The sequence below is a fragment of the Grammomys surdaster genome, unplaced genomic scaffold (assembly GCF_004785775.1).
Source record: "Grammomys surdaster isolate TR1022 unplaced genomic scaffold, NIH_TR_1.0 126531, whole genome shotgun sequence".
NCBI lineage: Eukaryota > Metazoa > Chordata > Mammalia > Rodentia > Muridae > Grammomys > Grammomys surdaster.
In genome coordinates this window covers 170,333-189,155 of record NW_021621323.1, presented here as the reverse complement: position 1 = coordinate 189,155, position 18,823 = coordinate 170,333, and the positions used below count along the sequence as shown (strand labels likewise).

At 36.8% G+C, this 18,823-nt stretch overlaps 1 protein-coding gene across 5 annotated transcripts in view; it reads right to left on the bottom strand.

Moving 5' to 3' along the window:
• The window catches only part of Pdlim5 (PDZ and LIM domain 5), a 158,867-nt gene that overhangs the window by 107,860 nt on the left and 32,184 nt on the right, over positions 1–18,823 (bottom strand). For all 5 annotated transcript variants that reach the window (XM_028760400.1, XM_028760401.1, XM_028760397.1 and 2 more), the window contains exon 3: positions 8,756–8,907. In XM_028760400.1, coding sequence (XP_028616233.1) covers positions 8,756–8,907 — 152 coding nt within the window. The remainder of the gene's footprint in view (positions 1–8,755; positions 8,908–18,823) is intronic.

The following is an 18,823-nucleotide window of genomic DNA, read 5'->3' as shown; positions in this document are numbered from 1 at the left end:
ATTTCAAAACAAAATTATTTCTAAAGATTTCATAAAAGCATAGTTCAAAAATTAGAGTGTTACTTGAATCCAATGTTACCTAGAAAATTACTTTAAAGGAAACACGATTTAGAAGTAAAGGAATAAAGTCATCCCTTTTGTTGCTCCTTCTGACTTGACTGCAGTGAAAGAGAACTGTAACTCTACTGTTCTTCTAATGAGAACAAGGTCTTAGCAGAATAAACAAGTGAGTACTGGTTCTTCTTTGCATCACAATTTTTCCTACCAGATGGCACATAAATCACTGGTGAAGACAATTATGAACCAGAGCAGTAGTCAGGAAGCTGTAAACATTACACTCTTTGGGAAAAGTTTTAATTACAAAAGCCATTTATTTGAAAATTAAGGAATCCTATCTTCTAATACTTGTATCTTTCTTCCTCAGAAGTACCCGTCAGCCAAGTTCTCTTTCATTTTCTGTTTGCCTGCAGTCACACCCAGTACTGTTTCCAAGAGACAAAACAAATATGACTTCCATGTAATTTTACAATGGATACCACATTAACACTCTTCTATTGAAGACAGAGAAAAGGAGAGAAGAATACCTAAATTTCTTTACAGGCTCTTTATATACATTTTATAATAATATATTATAATAACTCTATAGCAGGCACTGTAATGCCCATTTACAAGTGAAGAGCAAGTCTTTAAATGCATTATTTCCTAGGGTTTTCCCCTAGAGGTTTATAATAACATTGAAATATTTTCCCCCTTTCTGAAGAATAAATGACTACATGTTTAGAACAACTGCACACTTTCAGGATGTGAAGTTCATGTTTATCAAGTTTGTTTACGGTCAAAGTACTATTGACAATTCAACAAATGAACTATATTGAACTTTAATGTTTATTTCTAACAATATTTATCACTACTGAATTAAAAAGAGAGAGTTGCAAGACAGATACTACTTTTCTAGTCATATTAAGCAAAAAGATTGTTTTTAATTCTTGAATACAGAGCTACTTAATAACATATAAGAAGCTTAATTTAAAAAAAAACTAAGTCCAAACTTTAATTCAGAAATAATAATTTAGCAGAACAGTCAGTCTAGGAAAGAAAAGTAAGTAGTATTCAAATTTAGAATGGGCAACTAAATAAATACTCAGCAGCCACCACCAGGCACTCCCTTTAGTGGCTCACTAGCCTAAAATGAATGGGTTCTAATCTCTAATAATAGAATACTACAGAAAGGTGAGAGAAACTGAAATGTACTCTTTTAAGAAATACATGCGCTTCCAAGTTCCTATTGTGCTTCTACGGCATCTTTTAACGTATACTTGAGTAAGTCATCTGGTCACCAAGCTCTCTGCTATAACAGGAAAAGTAAAGAAGACAGCCAGACCTGGTTACATGCCTGCAATCCTAGAAGGCTAAGGCAGAAAAGGCTGAGGCACAGCCTTTGAACTGGTTTTGCTAGGCAAATCATATGAACTCTACACTATGGGAAGTAGGCATTCTAACCCCATCCTCTACTGAACTGACGTAGCATTTAGTGATGTGTATGAATAGTTATTCACAAGATAAACATGCTTAAACCCGGGCTGGAGAGATGGCTCAGCGGTTAAGAGCACTGACTGCTCTTCCAGAGGTCCTGAGTTCAAATCCCAGCAACCACATGGTGGCTCACAACCACCCATAATGAGATTGGATGCCCTCTTCTGGTGTGTCTGAAGACAGCTACAGTGTACTCATATACTTAAAATAAATAAATAAATCTTAAAAAAAAAAAAAAAAAACATGCTTAAACCCTAACCCTAACCCACATATGCTTACACAGCACTTCCAAACAGTGAGGTTGGTAGGTCGGGATAGAATCAAAAAGTCCTTCTGAAAGACAGCTATCTTCCAAGTTAAGAATTAAAACCCAAAACCAACAAGTAAGAGCCAGGTTGGAGAGAGAGTGAGCAGGTACTAAAAATCCATGTGAGATGACAAGAAGAAAACGAGGTGCTCAGTATGATGTGCAGCTCCAGGTACTGAAGAGAAAGATAGCTGGCTTAACATTTTTAATTCAATTACTGCAGACACAGAACTGAGAACATCTGATCTTAAAAACAAACCAGTCTGCATGCTCTTACTGAAACAGACTGAGCCCATGTGGCTCTCAGTACTAGGGCATTAAGCAATCCCGTAAAACAAAACACAAGATGACTAATAGCTTCGGTCTGGTTCAAGACTACTTTCTCCTTTTTTCAATGTGCCTGTTAAATTATTCCAATCTGTCATTCATTAATAGCAGTTACTGGACCTCCGGAAATTTTTGTTTTGTATTGTTTTGTTTTCTGAAGGATATAGACAGAGGAGGCAGAAAAAGAAAAGTACATCAATATTTTTCAAAACTCACCCCTTCTAGACCTCTCATTTCCAATCATATCAAGTGATTTCACATAAGTGAAACTTGAAAAAGAAAAACAGGAAGAAAAAAAGAACCCCCAGAAATGCTACCACTAACGAAAAACAAGAGAACAAAAAAGCCATACATAAATGTTCTGTGATTTCTACAGGCCTAATTTAAAAATAACAAAGGAGGATAAAAGTGTCTGCTACCCTCTGATGATGAAGCACTATCTGCATATCTATCTGACATACCTTTCACCTGAAAGTCACGTTGCTAACCTGGCACAGTATAAGATGGCTCCACTGAAAAACGTCCAATTTCCTGATTCTCTCAGCCAAGATAAGCAAACGAAGTTGGTTTGATCTAGTGGCAAGCACTAGAGAACTTACCCTTTACAGTTGAAAAACCAGAACAAAAACCAGACTTTTCACTGAAAAGATGGGATTTTAAAAACAAATATAACTCATGCTATAGTCAAGAAAATTAAGGCGCAGAAGTTTAGTGACCTTCCCTAAATCATGTTAGTAGCAAGTTTGTTAATAATGCCCCATGTGGAGAATTATTGAACTGTGAAGCTGTTGAAAGTCTTACTCATAGAATCTAACTTTACTTCAGTCAATAGTTACTAAAGAGCACTAGAGAGTAATTTTCTTCATTCATTGGGTGAAATTGTGCAATTTTTTAAATTAAGCATTTTGACTTAGATTAAAAAATCAAACAAAATGGATTTGGTATTTAAAAATAATCACTTCTATCTACCTGATTATCCTAATTGGAGAAGTAATTAGAATTTCTCATAGTGCACTTGTAGCAATCTTAAAATTAGTTTAAGTCACACAAACAAGTGAACAAATAAATAACCCAATTCTGGAAAAGAATATAATAAAAAATAAAATTTCCCACTATTTTATTCATTCGTATCTATAGTAGAACAAGAGTTTAGTCTGACTGGTTTAAGTTGTTAACAAAAGCAAAATGTGTGCTTTACTATGTGCTGTAAAAACAGGACAAGATATGGGTTAAGAGCCTCAAAACAATCTTACCAAACAAAAATCCTTATCTTACTTATCTAAATTTTACTGTATGATAATTGAGTTTGAATTTTATGATGAAATTACATTTTAAAAATATACTTTAAAAATTAGTGGATTTTTAATTATTTATGGCAAAAAATTTGTTTTTTATTGTGATCTCTCTAAGATACTTCACATACACACACACACACTGTGGGCTCTTGGTAGGAATCTAGCATCAGTGGTCTTTATCTGGAACTTGTACACTGCTAAACAATGAGGGGCACGGTTCATCCTTACTGCTTACTTTCCTGGGCTCTCTTTCTAATAACGAAGCCATTCATCTCCCAAACTCTGCTCTAGCAATGTAACTTTCCAAAGGTTTCTCATGGCTTTTCCCCTTCAGGATAAAGAAATTTAAATTACATTAGTAATTGCATAATGATCCCCAAAGCCCTACCAGGTCTATCTATCTCTGCCCCTCTCTATGCTGTCTGGCTTTGCCTTCTACCACACTGCTTCACTAGCCATGCTCTGAAGAACAATGTGCTTGTTTTCTTGTCCCTCTGCCTCCATAACTGGAGCCCCAAGTGCCCAGGAAGCTAATAAACCTTTCCTTCCTTACCTCTACTTTAAAATAACAATGCGGACATCTGCACTTCCTATCTCCCCTGAATGCTTTCTCTTCTGCAATGGCACTTATTGCCATCAATGCATCTACACTCAATTTCTGCCTGTCTGCCTACTGACAGAACTGTGAGGGAGGAGACGGCTTTGGTCTGCCCTGTTCGCTGTTTTGTTTTCAACATAGACAACAATGTGTGTCTCACAGCAAGGTTCAATAAATATTTCTGAAATAAATAATTCTATGTTCGGTAAGTAATGCTGACATACCAAATGATTATTCTGCATATTAAAAGCACAAAACTATATAATATATTATATCAAATACAAATAGTACAGAAAGCATGGTCTTGCCTTCACAAAGCCTAGATCAAAAGTTCTCAGTATGTAGGTTGCAACTCCTTTGGGGGCCTCATATCAGATATCCTGCATATCAGATATTTACATTACAATTCATAACAGTAGCAAAGTAACAGTTATAAAGTAGCAACAAAATAATTTTATGGTTGGGATCACCACAGCATGAGGGCCTGTATTAAAGGATCACAGGATTAGGAAGGTTGAAAACCACTGGTCTAGACACAGAATGAGTACTAAAATACAAGAGATAATTATCTTAATAACAGGCAGTACTAGGTATGATTATTAACTAATTTGGTTTATTTGTAAATGACTCATGAAATTAGCCTGGATATTTCACATTGTACCTAGCATGTAATTAAATGCAGAAATGAGTGTCATATACCATCTCCTTAAAGTTCAGAAGGGGAAAGTGAATAAGTTGCACTAATAGAAAGAACCCATGGACAAAGTGTGCTAGTTAGTGTTTTGAAAACTTCACACAAACTGGGAAGGGAAAAACTTCAGCTAAGGAATTGCCTCTGTGGCGGTTTGAATAAAACTGGCCTCCAAAGTCTCTTAGGGTCTGGCACTATTAGGACAGGTGGTCTTATTTGAGGAAGTGTGTCACTGGGGTGGGCTTTGAGATTTCAAATGTTCAAGCCAGGCCCAATGTCACTCTCTCTTCCTGCTGCCTGCTGATTCAGATGTAGAACTCTCTTGGCTCCTTCCTGGGCTGTCTACCATATTTCCTTCCATGATGATAATGGCATAAACCTCTGAATTGTAAAGCAGCCCCAATCAAATGTCTTCCTTTGTAATCATTGTCATGGTTAAGGCATCCCTTCACAGCAATAAAACACTAAATCAGTCTCTCCAGATGGCCAGATTAATGGCTGAAGTGGGAGGATCTAGCAATTGTGGGCGGGGTTACCCTGGCAGGTGGTTTGTTTGCTCAAGAAAGCAAACAGAGAGCCTTAGGGAGAAAGCCCATAGGCAGCATTCCTCCTGGTTTCTGTTTCAGTTCCTGGTTCCAGGCTGGGGCCTTGAGTCTCTCTGTCCAGAGTACACTCGGTGACAGACTAACCTGTGAGCCAAATAAAGCCTTCCCTCTCCCAAGTTGATTTTGGTCAATGTTTTGTCACAGCAACAGAAAAGCAAACTAGGGCAGCAGGAGAGGAGACTCCAAGAGTGTTCTGGAGCATGCACTGGCAGCAAACAGACAAAAGGAATTTGATGAGGCAGCACAGAGACTTGTGAGAAACCTCAGGCCAACAGAATGAAGGGCTTTAGTGATGAGTAAGAGTAACCGGAGAGGACAGGACAGCCTCACGAAAACTAGAGCATAACCTTCTAAGCAGAGGCCCCAGGTGTGGGCAAAAACCTCATCACAGCCTGCTGCCAGGCCTGGACCCCTAGCACACCAAACCCCTGCAGTTCCCTGTACTGCTGCTAAAAGTCCATGACAGAACCAACAGAAACTAAGTCCTGATCATGCCCTCTTCCTCGTCCAGTCCCTCCAAGATAGCTAGTCACCAAGGACCCACAAGACCAAAACAGGGAAGCCAGTCCAGTTCTCTGACTCAAGGCAAGAAAAATGCTAAGCTGTCATTTTGTTCCCAAGTTTCCTGATCCAAGAAGGTAGCTATTCCTATGAAATCTCATCTCTCCACAAGTTCACCCCTGCTTCCGAATCCTGCTTCATTCAGTCTTGTAGGAAACATTAAAATGAAGACCCTTAATTAGTACTTATAGAAGAATACTTATTCGCACATTCTGGTTCTAGGAAAATAGGACTAAGGCAAATCAGTGTAGCATCCCAGATTCACAAAGAAGACAGTTTATAAGAAAAGTAATTCCATAGGGAAAGTGCTGTTGTGGGTAACTCAGCCTGGAGGGGAGTTAACAACTCTGATTGGTGAGGGGCAAGTAAAAGCAATTACACTACTCAAATTCAGAGGATTTGTTGTGATACAAAAAAAAAAAGAAAGAAAGAAAAGAAAAGGACATGAGCCTTTGTAGGAAGAATCAATAATTCTTCAATGTGGCATTTTCTCTTTAAAAAGCAAAAGTATTCTTCAGTAGTATTGTCAATCCTATGCCATAAACTAAAAAATATCCATAATAGGGCTGGAGATAGTTTTGTGAGGAAAGTTATTGACACACAAACTAAAAGACCTGTTAGACTCTTAGAACTCTTGGAGAAAAAAAAAGAAACAAAAAGAAAAAAAGATAACAGGAATGATTTATAATCACAGCACTGGGGAGGTAGAAACAGGCAGCTCAGTCCCTGGGGCTCCCTGACAGGTCAGCTTGGTCTAATAGGTGAGGAACAAGCCAATGAAAATGATGTCTTACTCACGTGGACTCTAACTTAGACACACACCCAAAACTACAAATTTATACATAGTATCACAAAGGGCACTTATTACCCAATACAAGACATCTTTAGAAACGTGAAGAGAATTACAATTAATTACAACAGAATTCTAAAACTCTTATTCATATTCTGGGTTCCTGAACATCAATTTTGGAAAAAGAAAGATAAGATTCAACAAAATTCCAAAGTGTTTATAATACTGAGTTGGCTTTGTAAGTTAGAGTCTGTACTTCGGTAGCTTTATCGGAGTGAGTGGCAGACTGCTGGAGTTGGAAGTATATCCAAAAAGGACAGCATCTGGTTTTCATCTGTTCTTATGAGACTCAGGGTTTTCAAAAGAAAGAAAGATATCGAGTACTGGTTTATAAAAATGAGGAATATAGTATCTGGATTATAAAATAAAGAGAACAATGTGAAAACAAGAAGGCAGTTATGAAAGAAATGATCACACCCAGGAAGGAGCAGACATAACTATATGCAATCAGTTTTAGGCTGTGAGAGACAGCCATATTGTATGTGCTTGTTTTATGTTCTTAATTATCTTAGGCAAGCTTAAGTACTTGTTGCCTTTTAAAGTCAAACTTGGCAAAAAAAAAAAAAAAAAAACGCTTACAAATAACATCTTCATTGAATCAGTAACAATGTTTATGTTGCATGCCTATATAGACAGACAGGCAGTGTGGAAACATTAGCAATAGACTGGTTTTCTTTTTCACTGGTTGTCTTTCCGTGCATTAAAATATATAGCTATCAAAAATTTAAATATGTATAACTGCTTATTCAGTAGTCCCACTGAAAGAAAACTTTTCAACTTACGAAGAAGGATTCAGTTGGTTAGATAATCATAATACAACACACTCCATCCACAAATCCAAGTAACTGCAAATATTAAAGCTTCCTCCTACTCAGTTTTACACTGATACTCATCTAAACAAGCAAACATATTCTGCCCTGTCTTAATGTTTTAAGTATTAGTCCTTGGAACATCAGCAGCAAAGAGGAGAGAGGCAGCCAAAATGCTTTCCATAGAGCACTAGTCTTAGGAGAGAATTTGAAAGGAAAGTTTCTACTATCAAATATGTTCAGAAGATACTCTGTATTTTATTCCTTTAGTCAAGGGTCACAATTTGCATGACAGTTTCTGGGAAAATATGGGTTCTTAGGGGATTGGGAGAGGGGCAAGGCATGGTATCTTCCATATATAATAGAATCAATAACACTTAGGGAGGACTGGGTAAATAATCAAAATATATTTTATGCATGCATGAAATTCCCCAAGAATAAAAATATTATTATTTCTTGAACATAGAAATCATTAAAAGTGGACTTACGATCCTGGTCAGTGATCAGGCTCCTTCCTTATACATTAAGGTTCAGAGCTGATTCTTTCTTCATACTAAGAGAAACTGCTCTTAGTATGAAACTGCTCTTCATACTCACACTCAACTGTATATAACTCTGATCTTCACACGCAGAGGTCTGAATCCGTATGGCCAACACTGCTTTTAACAAGCACTGAGTGATTGCAGTGTTAGAATGTTCAAAGCATCTGACTATCATCAATAAGAGAACTATGTATTATTGGGGACCAAAGAACTTAAAAAGAAAAAAATTAAAAGTCCATTCTTCAAATGCACATATTAAGAATATTTACTCAAAATTAGAAAAGCAAAAAAGAAACTGGGGAAAGTCAAACAATATCATAGAAGGCTATTCCCTAATATACTGTTCCAAATATGAAGCAATGATTTATCCTATCATAAGAACTTTTAGTCTGAGCTCTACTGAAAAATTTGAGAAATTCTTAAATTCTCAAAAGAACATACAACCAATGTTTATGAAGACATAGATAACATGAAAAATACCCCACATCTTTTCATCAATTCTCAAGACACATACATATCTGACTGAAGGGCCATTATACTTTGTATATGTGTACCCGAAACAGCAGTAGAGGATCTGTGTCTTATTCAGCATGAACGAAACACAGAAGCATATTCCCAGTGCTGGGTTCTCTCTTACCTTTGCAGAGTCATATTCAAGGAGCCTGTGCAAGCCTTAATCTTGTTCTGGGCTTCGAGATGAGTCATTCCCTGTGCACTGATTCCATCAATGCTGAGAACCACATCACCTACTCTGACGTGCGCCTGGGATGCCTTGCCACCATCCTTCAGCTGCAATGAAGAAATCTCATTAGAAACCTCACTGTTTAAAACACAACAACACTAACACAGATAAAATTATACTTTTTCCATATAAAAAAGATCATCTTGCTTGATAAAAGAGGTAAAAACTGAAGTGATTTTCGTGCTTTTTTCTTTGGTCTCTGCTAATTTCATCATTTATTTACTATACTGCAGTAGTGTGTGACTGTTAAGAAACAGAAAGAAAACTAAAGTATCCAGGAAAAAGCAAAAGAACAGAATCTTAAAAAAAGTATATTATTTTTTAAAAATATGTTTTTAAAACTGTTTTAACTGTTGTCTAAACATGAAAGGAGGATCCTGGCACCCTCCTTCTCTGGAGTCCAGCTTACATCCGTATTTGGGGATTAACTTCTTTTAGATCACAGGCCCAAGTATCTTTCATATTGGGTGTGCTTCCTGCTCAAGGTATCTAACAGGAACGGAAGGAAATCCTGATTTGAGACTGCCAGACATTTTTGTGTATCAGAGTCCTCAACTCCCAGTGTTTCTTTGGTTACTCAATAAAAATGTCTGAATGTTTACATCACTTACTTTGACCTCCTACAAGCTGTAAACATAAGCGTTTCACTGCCTCAGGAAAGCAAATACAAAATGACAATAAGGAGAAAAACAATAATACTTTATAATACTTAGAAATATGAAACAAATAAAAACAAAAGGAAGCGTTTTAACCCAACAGCAGGTTCAGCACCCAACTAGGCTAAGCTGGTTATTACTTTATAGTGGAATTATTAGTTTATAGTGGGTAGCTGGAAGACAGGTGAGACCAGGCCAAAACCAGAAGGCAGCCAGGAAGATGCTACAGAGATTCTACTGGGACAATGAAATTTTTCAGTAAACAGGGATGATGACGGCGTAACACTATGAATATATTCAATTAATAAAGCCTAACTGTACACTTAAAAATACACAGGTAGCTAAATAAGTTATATTTTCCCATGATCATGGTATTTTTTTTAAAAAGCTTAAAAGGAAAATTTAGTTTAAAAATACTAATTAAAGCAAGCAAAGAAAGAAAACAAACTCTTAGTTTACCAAATCAGAACTGAGTGTTATATAATAATGGGCAAAGGAATAAGTACAATATACTATGTTCACTTAGGTTCTCAATATTATCAGTTGTTAAACTCTTTCCTTAAAGCAGACTGATCCCAATACACAAAAACAATCATTTATATCTAAAATTCAAGAAAACAGTGTTGAATGATAAATCTGACAAACACAGACAATACTGATGTTTCATCCCATCACAGACTTTCACAGAACATGCATTCCACTCAATAACTAACACGATTTCACTGCACTAAGTAGTAAGTAAGCTGCTGGAATAGCATTTCTTGTTGTTAACTTGAATATCAAAGAAAACATTTACTCTAAGAGAAAATATATTTACTGCTCATCTCTACTGCACAAAACTACATTACTGAAACTGTGCTTCACAGTTATAAGAGAAATAGTTACTGAAGTCAATCATGCCATTATTTTATATGTGATTTGGAGGAAGTCAATTCACTCATTTAAAGAACTTACAATACATAGCATGAGATACTATTAACTCAATAAATGCTAGCTGTTACTATTCCCTTGACCTCAGATTGCTATCAAGAGAAATGTGGAAGTTACCCAGATGATCTTAAAGGTCTCCTCCGTCCTACACAGTTTTTAAAGTTCATCTATATGTAAACTATATTACAAAGTTACAGGTGTCATCAGAAAATAAGAATATAGCCCAGAAGACAAAGGGACAGCTATTCTCTATTAAAATAAGCAAATACATTAAAATTCAGTCTGGATGAGGGCAACTATAAATTAAACAAATCATCCTAGTCTTTATTCTGGTCAAGGGGGCAAGCTTACAAGTAAAATGAACCAGAAACAGAAACCCATCTCAATTACCTTAGCATCCTCTTATACAGAAGCCTTAAAACAGAAACAGAATCCTGTGGCATCTGTTCTAAATACACTAATCAGAAGCAATTTAAATATTGTCTTTCTTGCACTTATATAAAAGCAATACAGGATGCAGAAAGAATACAATTACACGAAAGAAGAAATGAACTGTTGTACTCTCTGACTCCTTATGCCTACATGCTTATCCCACCACAGTCTCAAAATGTTTACAACTGATGTCTCAGCATTTTCTCTCTCAGAACTGCCTTTATCTTGTGCTTACCTTCATGGAACACGGAAACTGCATACAGTTTGATGAATTCCGCCCCTTTCCTGAGTCCCACATGTAAGAAATAACTAATGTTATCAGTCCAAGTCTACTCCTGTGTGACCACTCACTGACCATCTCTCACCCATCTTACCTACTGTCTATCAGTCTTCAATCCAAGTTTTCACCTCAGTCTTCCTGGGCTTTCATCTCCTTTCCTCCAAAACAGCAGATGCTGAAGTTTAACTATGATATGAGTGTGCTCCCGAGGATTTAGTTGCTGTGGTTTAATCTCCATAAGGTACTGAAGAAATTTAACCTGACTATGATGTTTGGAGTTTAGCGCTTTGTGATTAATATCCAATATGGTAATCAGGAGAGGGTTCCCAAGATGAAATCCTGGCGGCTGTTATAATAAGAACAGAAAAGGAACCTGCTCCACCACCCCTGCCTTCCCAAGAGACATTATCTCTGTACTCATGGGCTCTGTCAAAAAGAATGCCATCACTCTGGACCTCCAGAATGGCAACCCAAAATAAAATTGTTCTCTATATATCTCACATACTCTTAATACACTATTAGTAAGAGAAAAGTGAACTGTCAAGCTCTGGAGGGGCAGAATTCATCAAGCTGTATGCAGTTTCGGTGTTCTATGAAGGTAAGCACAAGATAAAGGCAGTTCTGAGAGAGAAAATGCTGAGACATCAGTTTTAAACATTTTGAGACAAGGACTTCAAAACATTGCAGACCATGGGATCTCAACAGCCAACAACTCGAAAAGGTACCCATTTCTGAGACTACTAGGTCTTTATTTGTTAGCCTCACTTAAGGGCAACTCCGTAATAGGTGTTCATATGACTTCTTTGGAAAGTCTTTAGTGTTTTTTTTTAAATCCCTCCCAGTTTCCATCTTCTCCTGCCCTCCCCTCCCCAACCCTAATGTATCTCTCCTTGTTCTATAATTTCAATTAAGCCTTTATACTAGTGCCTTGTATTTCCCCTCCCCTTAAACAACCCTCCCCTATGGTCCCTTAGTAATTTCTGATCCTTGTAAGTATTCCAAAAGAAAAATCACATATCTAAAGAGTCAAAGCTAACACCGCATAAATGAAAGAAAACATACAATGTTTGTTTTTATTGGACTGGTTTGTCACAATCAGGATTTCTCCAGCTCCACCCATTTACCTGCTACCTTTTTTTTTTATAGCTGAGTAGTAAGTGTAAATATTTTTATTTTCTATTTATCAGTTGATGAACAGCTAGTCTGTGTGACATGACAGTAAGACCCTCTGAAAACACCACATGGTCAAGTCATAGAACCTGGAGAAATAAACTGGAACTGATCTAACAGCTTCATTCCCAGTGGGGAGCTTTCACAGTGCTGTAACTGCTATCCCAACAACTCTAAGTTACCCATTCCGGGGACGAAGTCTTTATTTGCTGGTCTCTATCGTCTGGTAGGGACACTGTTGCTCCATTATCAGCAAGAAGAAAAGGAATCATCCATCGTTCCCAGCTGTGAGTTTTATAAGTTATAACAATGACCACCCTGGCAAGAGAGACCTACTAGTGCAATAGTGTCATTTCTAGTTTCTTAAGAATTTTACTTAATAATAAATTTTATTAAGAACGTAAGTAAAATTAGTAACTATGAGTCCCTAAAGTCTTTAGTTTTCTTACAAATACACATGGTTCCAGAAGGGTTTCTTCCTAGAGCTTTTTAATTAACCAGAAAAAAAACCTTACTGCATCTTTATAAGACTGAAATGAAAACACCTGAGACAGGCAAACTACCAAGGCAACTGTTTCCAACAGATGCCGGTTAGACGACCATCTTACCACTAAGAAGTTCCTTATGACTCCTGAAGGTGACCGTATCCTGTCACATCTGTGCACAGACACACAAGCAGCCTACCTCCTAAGAGTCTCCTTTAAAGTGACCGTCTTCTCCAGCTGCCAACTGTGAAAAGCTTGGTTACAGTAGTGACTGTCTTAGAATCCGCTAATGAAATTTATTTTCCAAATTAGAAGAAATGCTCAATAAAAAGTGGAAACCTTTTTTTTATTTCATTGGAAATCGGCTAGCAGTTTAAAAAAGTCAAAAAATAACCACACTGACACAATTTACTAAAATATGTAAGCCCAAATTCATCATAAGAAATCAGTTTTTAAATATATATAACAATATTTTAATTTCAGAATTTAACTAAACACAGCACTTGTTGTTAGTTTTTTTTTTTTTAAAAAAAAAAAAAAAAAAAAGCTTTTCAAGTGTCCTATAATGAAGACGTAGGGTAACAAGTAGGAGACATACACCTCCATAATGAGACGATACGAAGCCGTAACTTTCTGCTTTCTGCATATTTTCAACAAATCTGGAATGCTTGGGAACACATGACCCTAGCACCACCAAGTACAGCAGGAATGCCACAGACACAGTCAGTGTAAAAAAGGAATAGTAAGTATGATTGCTCCAGAAAGGAACGCTAACAGACATTTCCCATGTCAAAAACCATGAGAACCAAGCCATGGGAAAATAAAGGCTATTGTTTTGTTTTGTTTTGTTTTGTTTTGTTTTGTTTTGTTTTGTTTTTTAACAGCAATCACCAAAACATGGAGGCAGGGACTTTAGGGGGGCAGAATGCTAAAAAGCTTCATTTATCTGATAAACAGGATTTTCTTGAGGCAAAGAACTGTAAAAGGTAGTGTTTTTAATCTAATTAATGAGTAATCTTTAATTTGTTTTAAAATGTATTTTCCAGTATTTACTATATCTATTACAGAATTTAAAAACAGCATCTATGGTGAAAATTTTGTAAGAACCTATCTCCAATGTATTTCTCAGGGCACTATAATTAAAAGGGCACAGCTTGTTCCATCGACTCTCAAAAACATATAAGAATGTAAAAAGTCACGCCTACAACAGAAAACTTGTTCTCTTGCCAATGATGAGTGAACAGCACCAAATCATTAATATCACAAATAAAATGCGAGAGGGGTTCTATTAGCAGCTAGAGCGGCAATTCTCAAACTGTGGGTCACAATTCCTTTGGGGATCAAATAACCCTTTCACCAGAGTCACCTAAGACCATTGAAAAACACAAATATTTACATTATGATTCATAACTGTAGCAAAATTACAGTCATGAAGTAGCAACAAAAAAAGTTTTATGGTGGGGGGGGTCACCTCAACATAAGAAACTGTACTAAAGTGTCACGGCCTTAGGAAGGTTGAGAACCACTGAACTAGAGGCTCATCATAAACCAAAAAACCAGACAAACACAAAAACAAAAGGAATAGAATGATCATGAAGTATTGTTTTAAAAAAAATCAACTATGGATTTTCTCAGACCCCAACTTGCTTGCTGTCACTCTAACCCTTATCAACCTATCTTACAACACTACAGTAGAGTATGTAGTGTTCCGCCTTAGGTTATTGTACATTGTCTGAACAGGAACTAGTCCTCAAATGTTGCTAAAGATCATTTTAAATGGCTGTCACTGCTTTGGAACTGCTATGGTGTGGCTGTGGTCTACACACTAGAAGCTGTGTGTGCTGTCCTCAGAAGGGATTATCGTGAAAGTCCAGCTCCCACAAGAATACGTTTTTAATAAAAGAGCAAGACTGGGGTGCAGCCCTTCTCTCTGGCTTCCCATCCTGCCACATGACTTGGGCCTACACAGAGTCACCAGATGATGCTAATCCATCACATGTCTACCCAAGCAAGAAGGCCTTCATCAACATGTAAGCTAATCCTGAACTTTCATTCTCTAAAACTGAAAGTCTTCTAATGCTGTTTTAGCTAAATGCCTATATTTTCCTTCATTTATTCTATTCTATAAAACCCTAGAAAATATAAGCATGTAGTGGTTTGCTTCATTTTATATATCCATGCCCAAAGATTTAATGTGTTTTGAAACTATGAACTAAATCAAATTCTTACCTCTATAAAGTACCCCAAATCAAATATTTTGTTCCAGCAACATAAAGTAGACTAACAGAGATATCTAATGGAGTATCTTTAAATTTTGAGTTTGCTTTGTATTTAAAGCCTTTTTCTTTGAAATAAAATGATTTGGCTTTTTGTAGATTGGAACAGTGGAATGGCAAAGCTGGCAAGCAATCACCAACATCCTCTCTGAATAAAAGAACGAGACTCTGACTCAGGCAAGCACTTCAACTGTGGGTTCTATTTTTCAATTTGTGAGTCAAACTGTAAGCAATTTTACCAAAAAGTTAGGGGGAAATTACCTTATATGGCAACAGTACAGCGAATACCTCAAAGTGTGTGTCATTATAACGAGGTGAGCCAGTGTTGACATCTCCATCCTAAAGTCAGGAAGCCACCTCATTCAAACACAGGACCAGGTTACTAGACAACGATTCTCATTCTATTCCACCAAGTCCAAATAAAACACAACTCCAGCTTCGCTGCTGTGAGGCTGTATTAACATTTGCATTTTACAGTCAATTTGTCTGTCTGTGCCCAAAGATTCCATGACTTTTGCAGATAGCATATAAATACCAGTCTACCAGAAATGTGAAGGTTTGGTTGTTTGTAAAAAGAACACATCCACTAACATTTCAAAACCAAGTAAACTTGTCACAAGTAGAAAAATCAGTGTTCCTATCAGGAATACTTACTGGAATAGCTTTTTAAACAAAGTCACAATTAATTATGAAAACTTTCTTTAAAAGTGAATTCTAGTTTGCCCTGGAACAAACTAACAAGGAGAAGCATATAATGCTAACCTCTCCTCTTCCTCCACCAGGTTCTAGTCAAGCCGAGTCAGGTCATCTAAAATTCCATGAAAGCATGCGTATATTTTCCATCTAGTAAAACTTTCTCCAGACTCTCAAAGCCATCTATGACCAGAAACCAAAGAACTTATGATTTAGCAAAACCTTAGAGCAAAGCTTTTCAAAACATGGCTCCTTCCCACCAGCACCACCAGCATGCTTCCACAGTGAGGAGAAAACCTTCCAGAGCCCACAAGCAAACCATTTTCAGATGTCCCAAGATAAAAACTCCATAAACATTAAGAAAACTTGGGAATCCCCAAACGAGAATGAATATGTGCTTTTAATGGGGGGGGGGGTGAAGATTTGCACATAAATAATGAGATAAGCATAGCTTTAAAATATCTAACTTTTTGAAATTCTAATCTTCATAGCATAAATCAGCATTTATAATTATTTCAATAAAGCACTGCCCTCAATCCCAAGAATCTAACACATTTCTATAACAGTAAAAAAAGGAAAGTACTCTTTCCAGTTGTCTATGCTACACACACACATACACGCACAAACACACACACATGTGCGCGCCCATGTACACACACACACACACACACACACACACACACTAATTATCCTGCCCAGCTACTATATAAGCTTTATAAGCAGTCACTCTCCACTTTCATATTTCAAGTCTGCCCACACTATTGCAGTCTACAGACTATGCTGGAAGCATGCTGCTTCTAAGAAATGACACTATCGCATATTTCTTTTTGGTCTATCATGCATGGATTAAACAGAAAATAACACAGGCGTCTGATGAAATACTACAGTATTCATCAAAGGCATTCTGTTCCTATTAAATACAGAGTGGAAAAATATTGTACTTTTGTTAAGGTAAACTTCATACATTTCAATTTTTGTTTGATGACACTAAAATGAAGGACAGAGTACTTGTGGCCAATTATAATTCTGCAAGCTGTATATATTTGTATGACAACCAACATCTGCCCAACATTTTATGACAAGGAAACCAGAAGGCAGTTCTTGTTCAGCCATCAGCAATTCCTGAGCTCTGAGCAAGTCACTGTATCTGTGTCTTCATTCTGCAGAGATGGACAGAATGGTAGGATAAAACTATTCTAGAGTCTCTTTCAAGTCTGAGGTAACAAATACTTTACATACTTCATAATCCCTCATTTATCTAACTGTAATTACCATTGGTAGCCATTTTTCACTGAAATACATTTTTATTATTGCCCAAATGCTTAATATATAGTGTCCATATTTCCCTGTTGCACAACATTATACTTAGAAAATTCCTGGTATTAGCATGAAATTGTTAAATAAAAAAAACCTGTTGTACAGCCAAAATCAAGATTTTATGAAATTGTTCAAAGCAGCAACAAAATTAGTCTAAGTGAGTAAGTATGAAGATAAGTTAGGCAGGGTGGTACATGCCTTAACCCTAGCACTAGAGAGGCAGAGACAATCAGATCTCTGTGAGATTAAGACCAGCACGATCAACATGATGAGTTGGGGGCTGTATTTTTGTCTCAAAAAACAATCAAGATAAATTTCAATACCCAGACATCAAAGTTAAGTTACTGAAAGATCTGGGCTGCTTATATTAATTAAAGCAGAATATAGATAAAATGAATAAATATAGGAACCACTTCAAGCAAGTGAGAACAGAATAAAACTCTACTATGTTACTAAACAAGTATTTTTTTAAATAGTGCACACAGGCTTAGGTGTGAACAATACAAATATTCTCTTCTCTCTCCAGGCAAACACAGAGATTTCATTCTCTAAACGAAAACCTTCAGAAACATTAGAAACCAAAGCAAATGGCATTTTAGAACTCATTCAGACAGGCACTTCTAGCTAGAACTGCCACTTGTTTGGACCTCAAAACAAATTTAATTTAACTAATAATTAATTTAATAATTTAATTTAAAGGACCAAAACATTTTTTGGTGGTAGCAGCTGGGCCCTCTGACATTTAATATTGCATCATGTATGCATTCATTCACTAGATATGCAGTAAGTATATGAGAACTAGGCAGCGATAAAGAAGGAGGTACTGGACTAGTAAGAGAAGCAAGCATTTATTCAGTGTCTACTGTGTGGTAGGCTGTCCCAGAAGTGATGATACAACAGTAACACAATTTACTCTAACCTCAGTCCAGGAAAAGAAAGAAGCAAATGCAAATAAACATAAAGATATATAATAAAAAGACAGGGATGAATCATACAGAAGAGAAACAGAACAGAGAAAGGGTTCAGAAAGATACTCTAGGAGTGAGCTTTTGGAGGCTAGGAAGAAGTCTCAATTGGCAAAGGAGTTGATGCAGGAGCATGACAAACTGAGTTCAGATCCCCAACCCCCAGGTGAGAAGCCAGGCATGGTGACAGGCATGTTAGTGCCAGGCAGCAGGTGGGGGCTACAAAGAAAACTCCTGAAGCTACTCAGGCTGGCCGTCTAGCCAAATCAGTGAGCTCCTGGCTCAGTGAGAGAGTACAATAATCTAAAAAGTCAGTGTTAGTTGGGAGACATGGCCTCCATTCTTTCAGCAATTGGTTGATGTGAACATTACCATTAACCAGACCAGTAGACAAAGTGTCTTTATGTACATGTATAGACCTGCACAAAGATCTGCACAAGGGGGGGAGTAAGGTATACACTGTTACATTTAAAGGTTGAAAGTAAGAGTAAAGGACATATAAAAATATATATGTACCTACCCACTGACAAAAATAAAAAAATATCACTTCATACCAAGCACTATATTAAGCATTTTGTTTTCATTTCTACACCTTCCATTTCTGCATAAAATAGACAAGGGTCAGACAGAAAGTGGTTTTAAATGATCCATTGTTAGAATGTTAATTTACCCTGCTAGCTCATGAGTTAACATTATGATAATTTTTCTTTAACAAACATCAAAAAGGCTAAACATTAAAAATGTATTTCTAAGAAAATA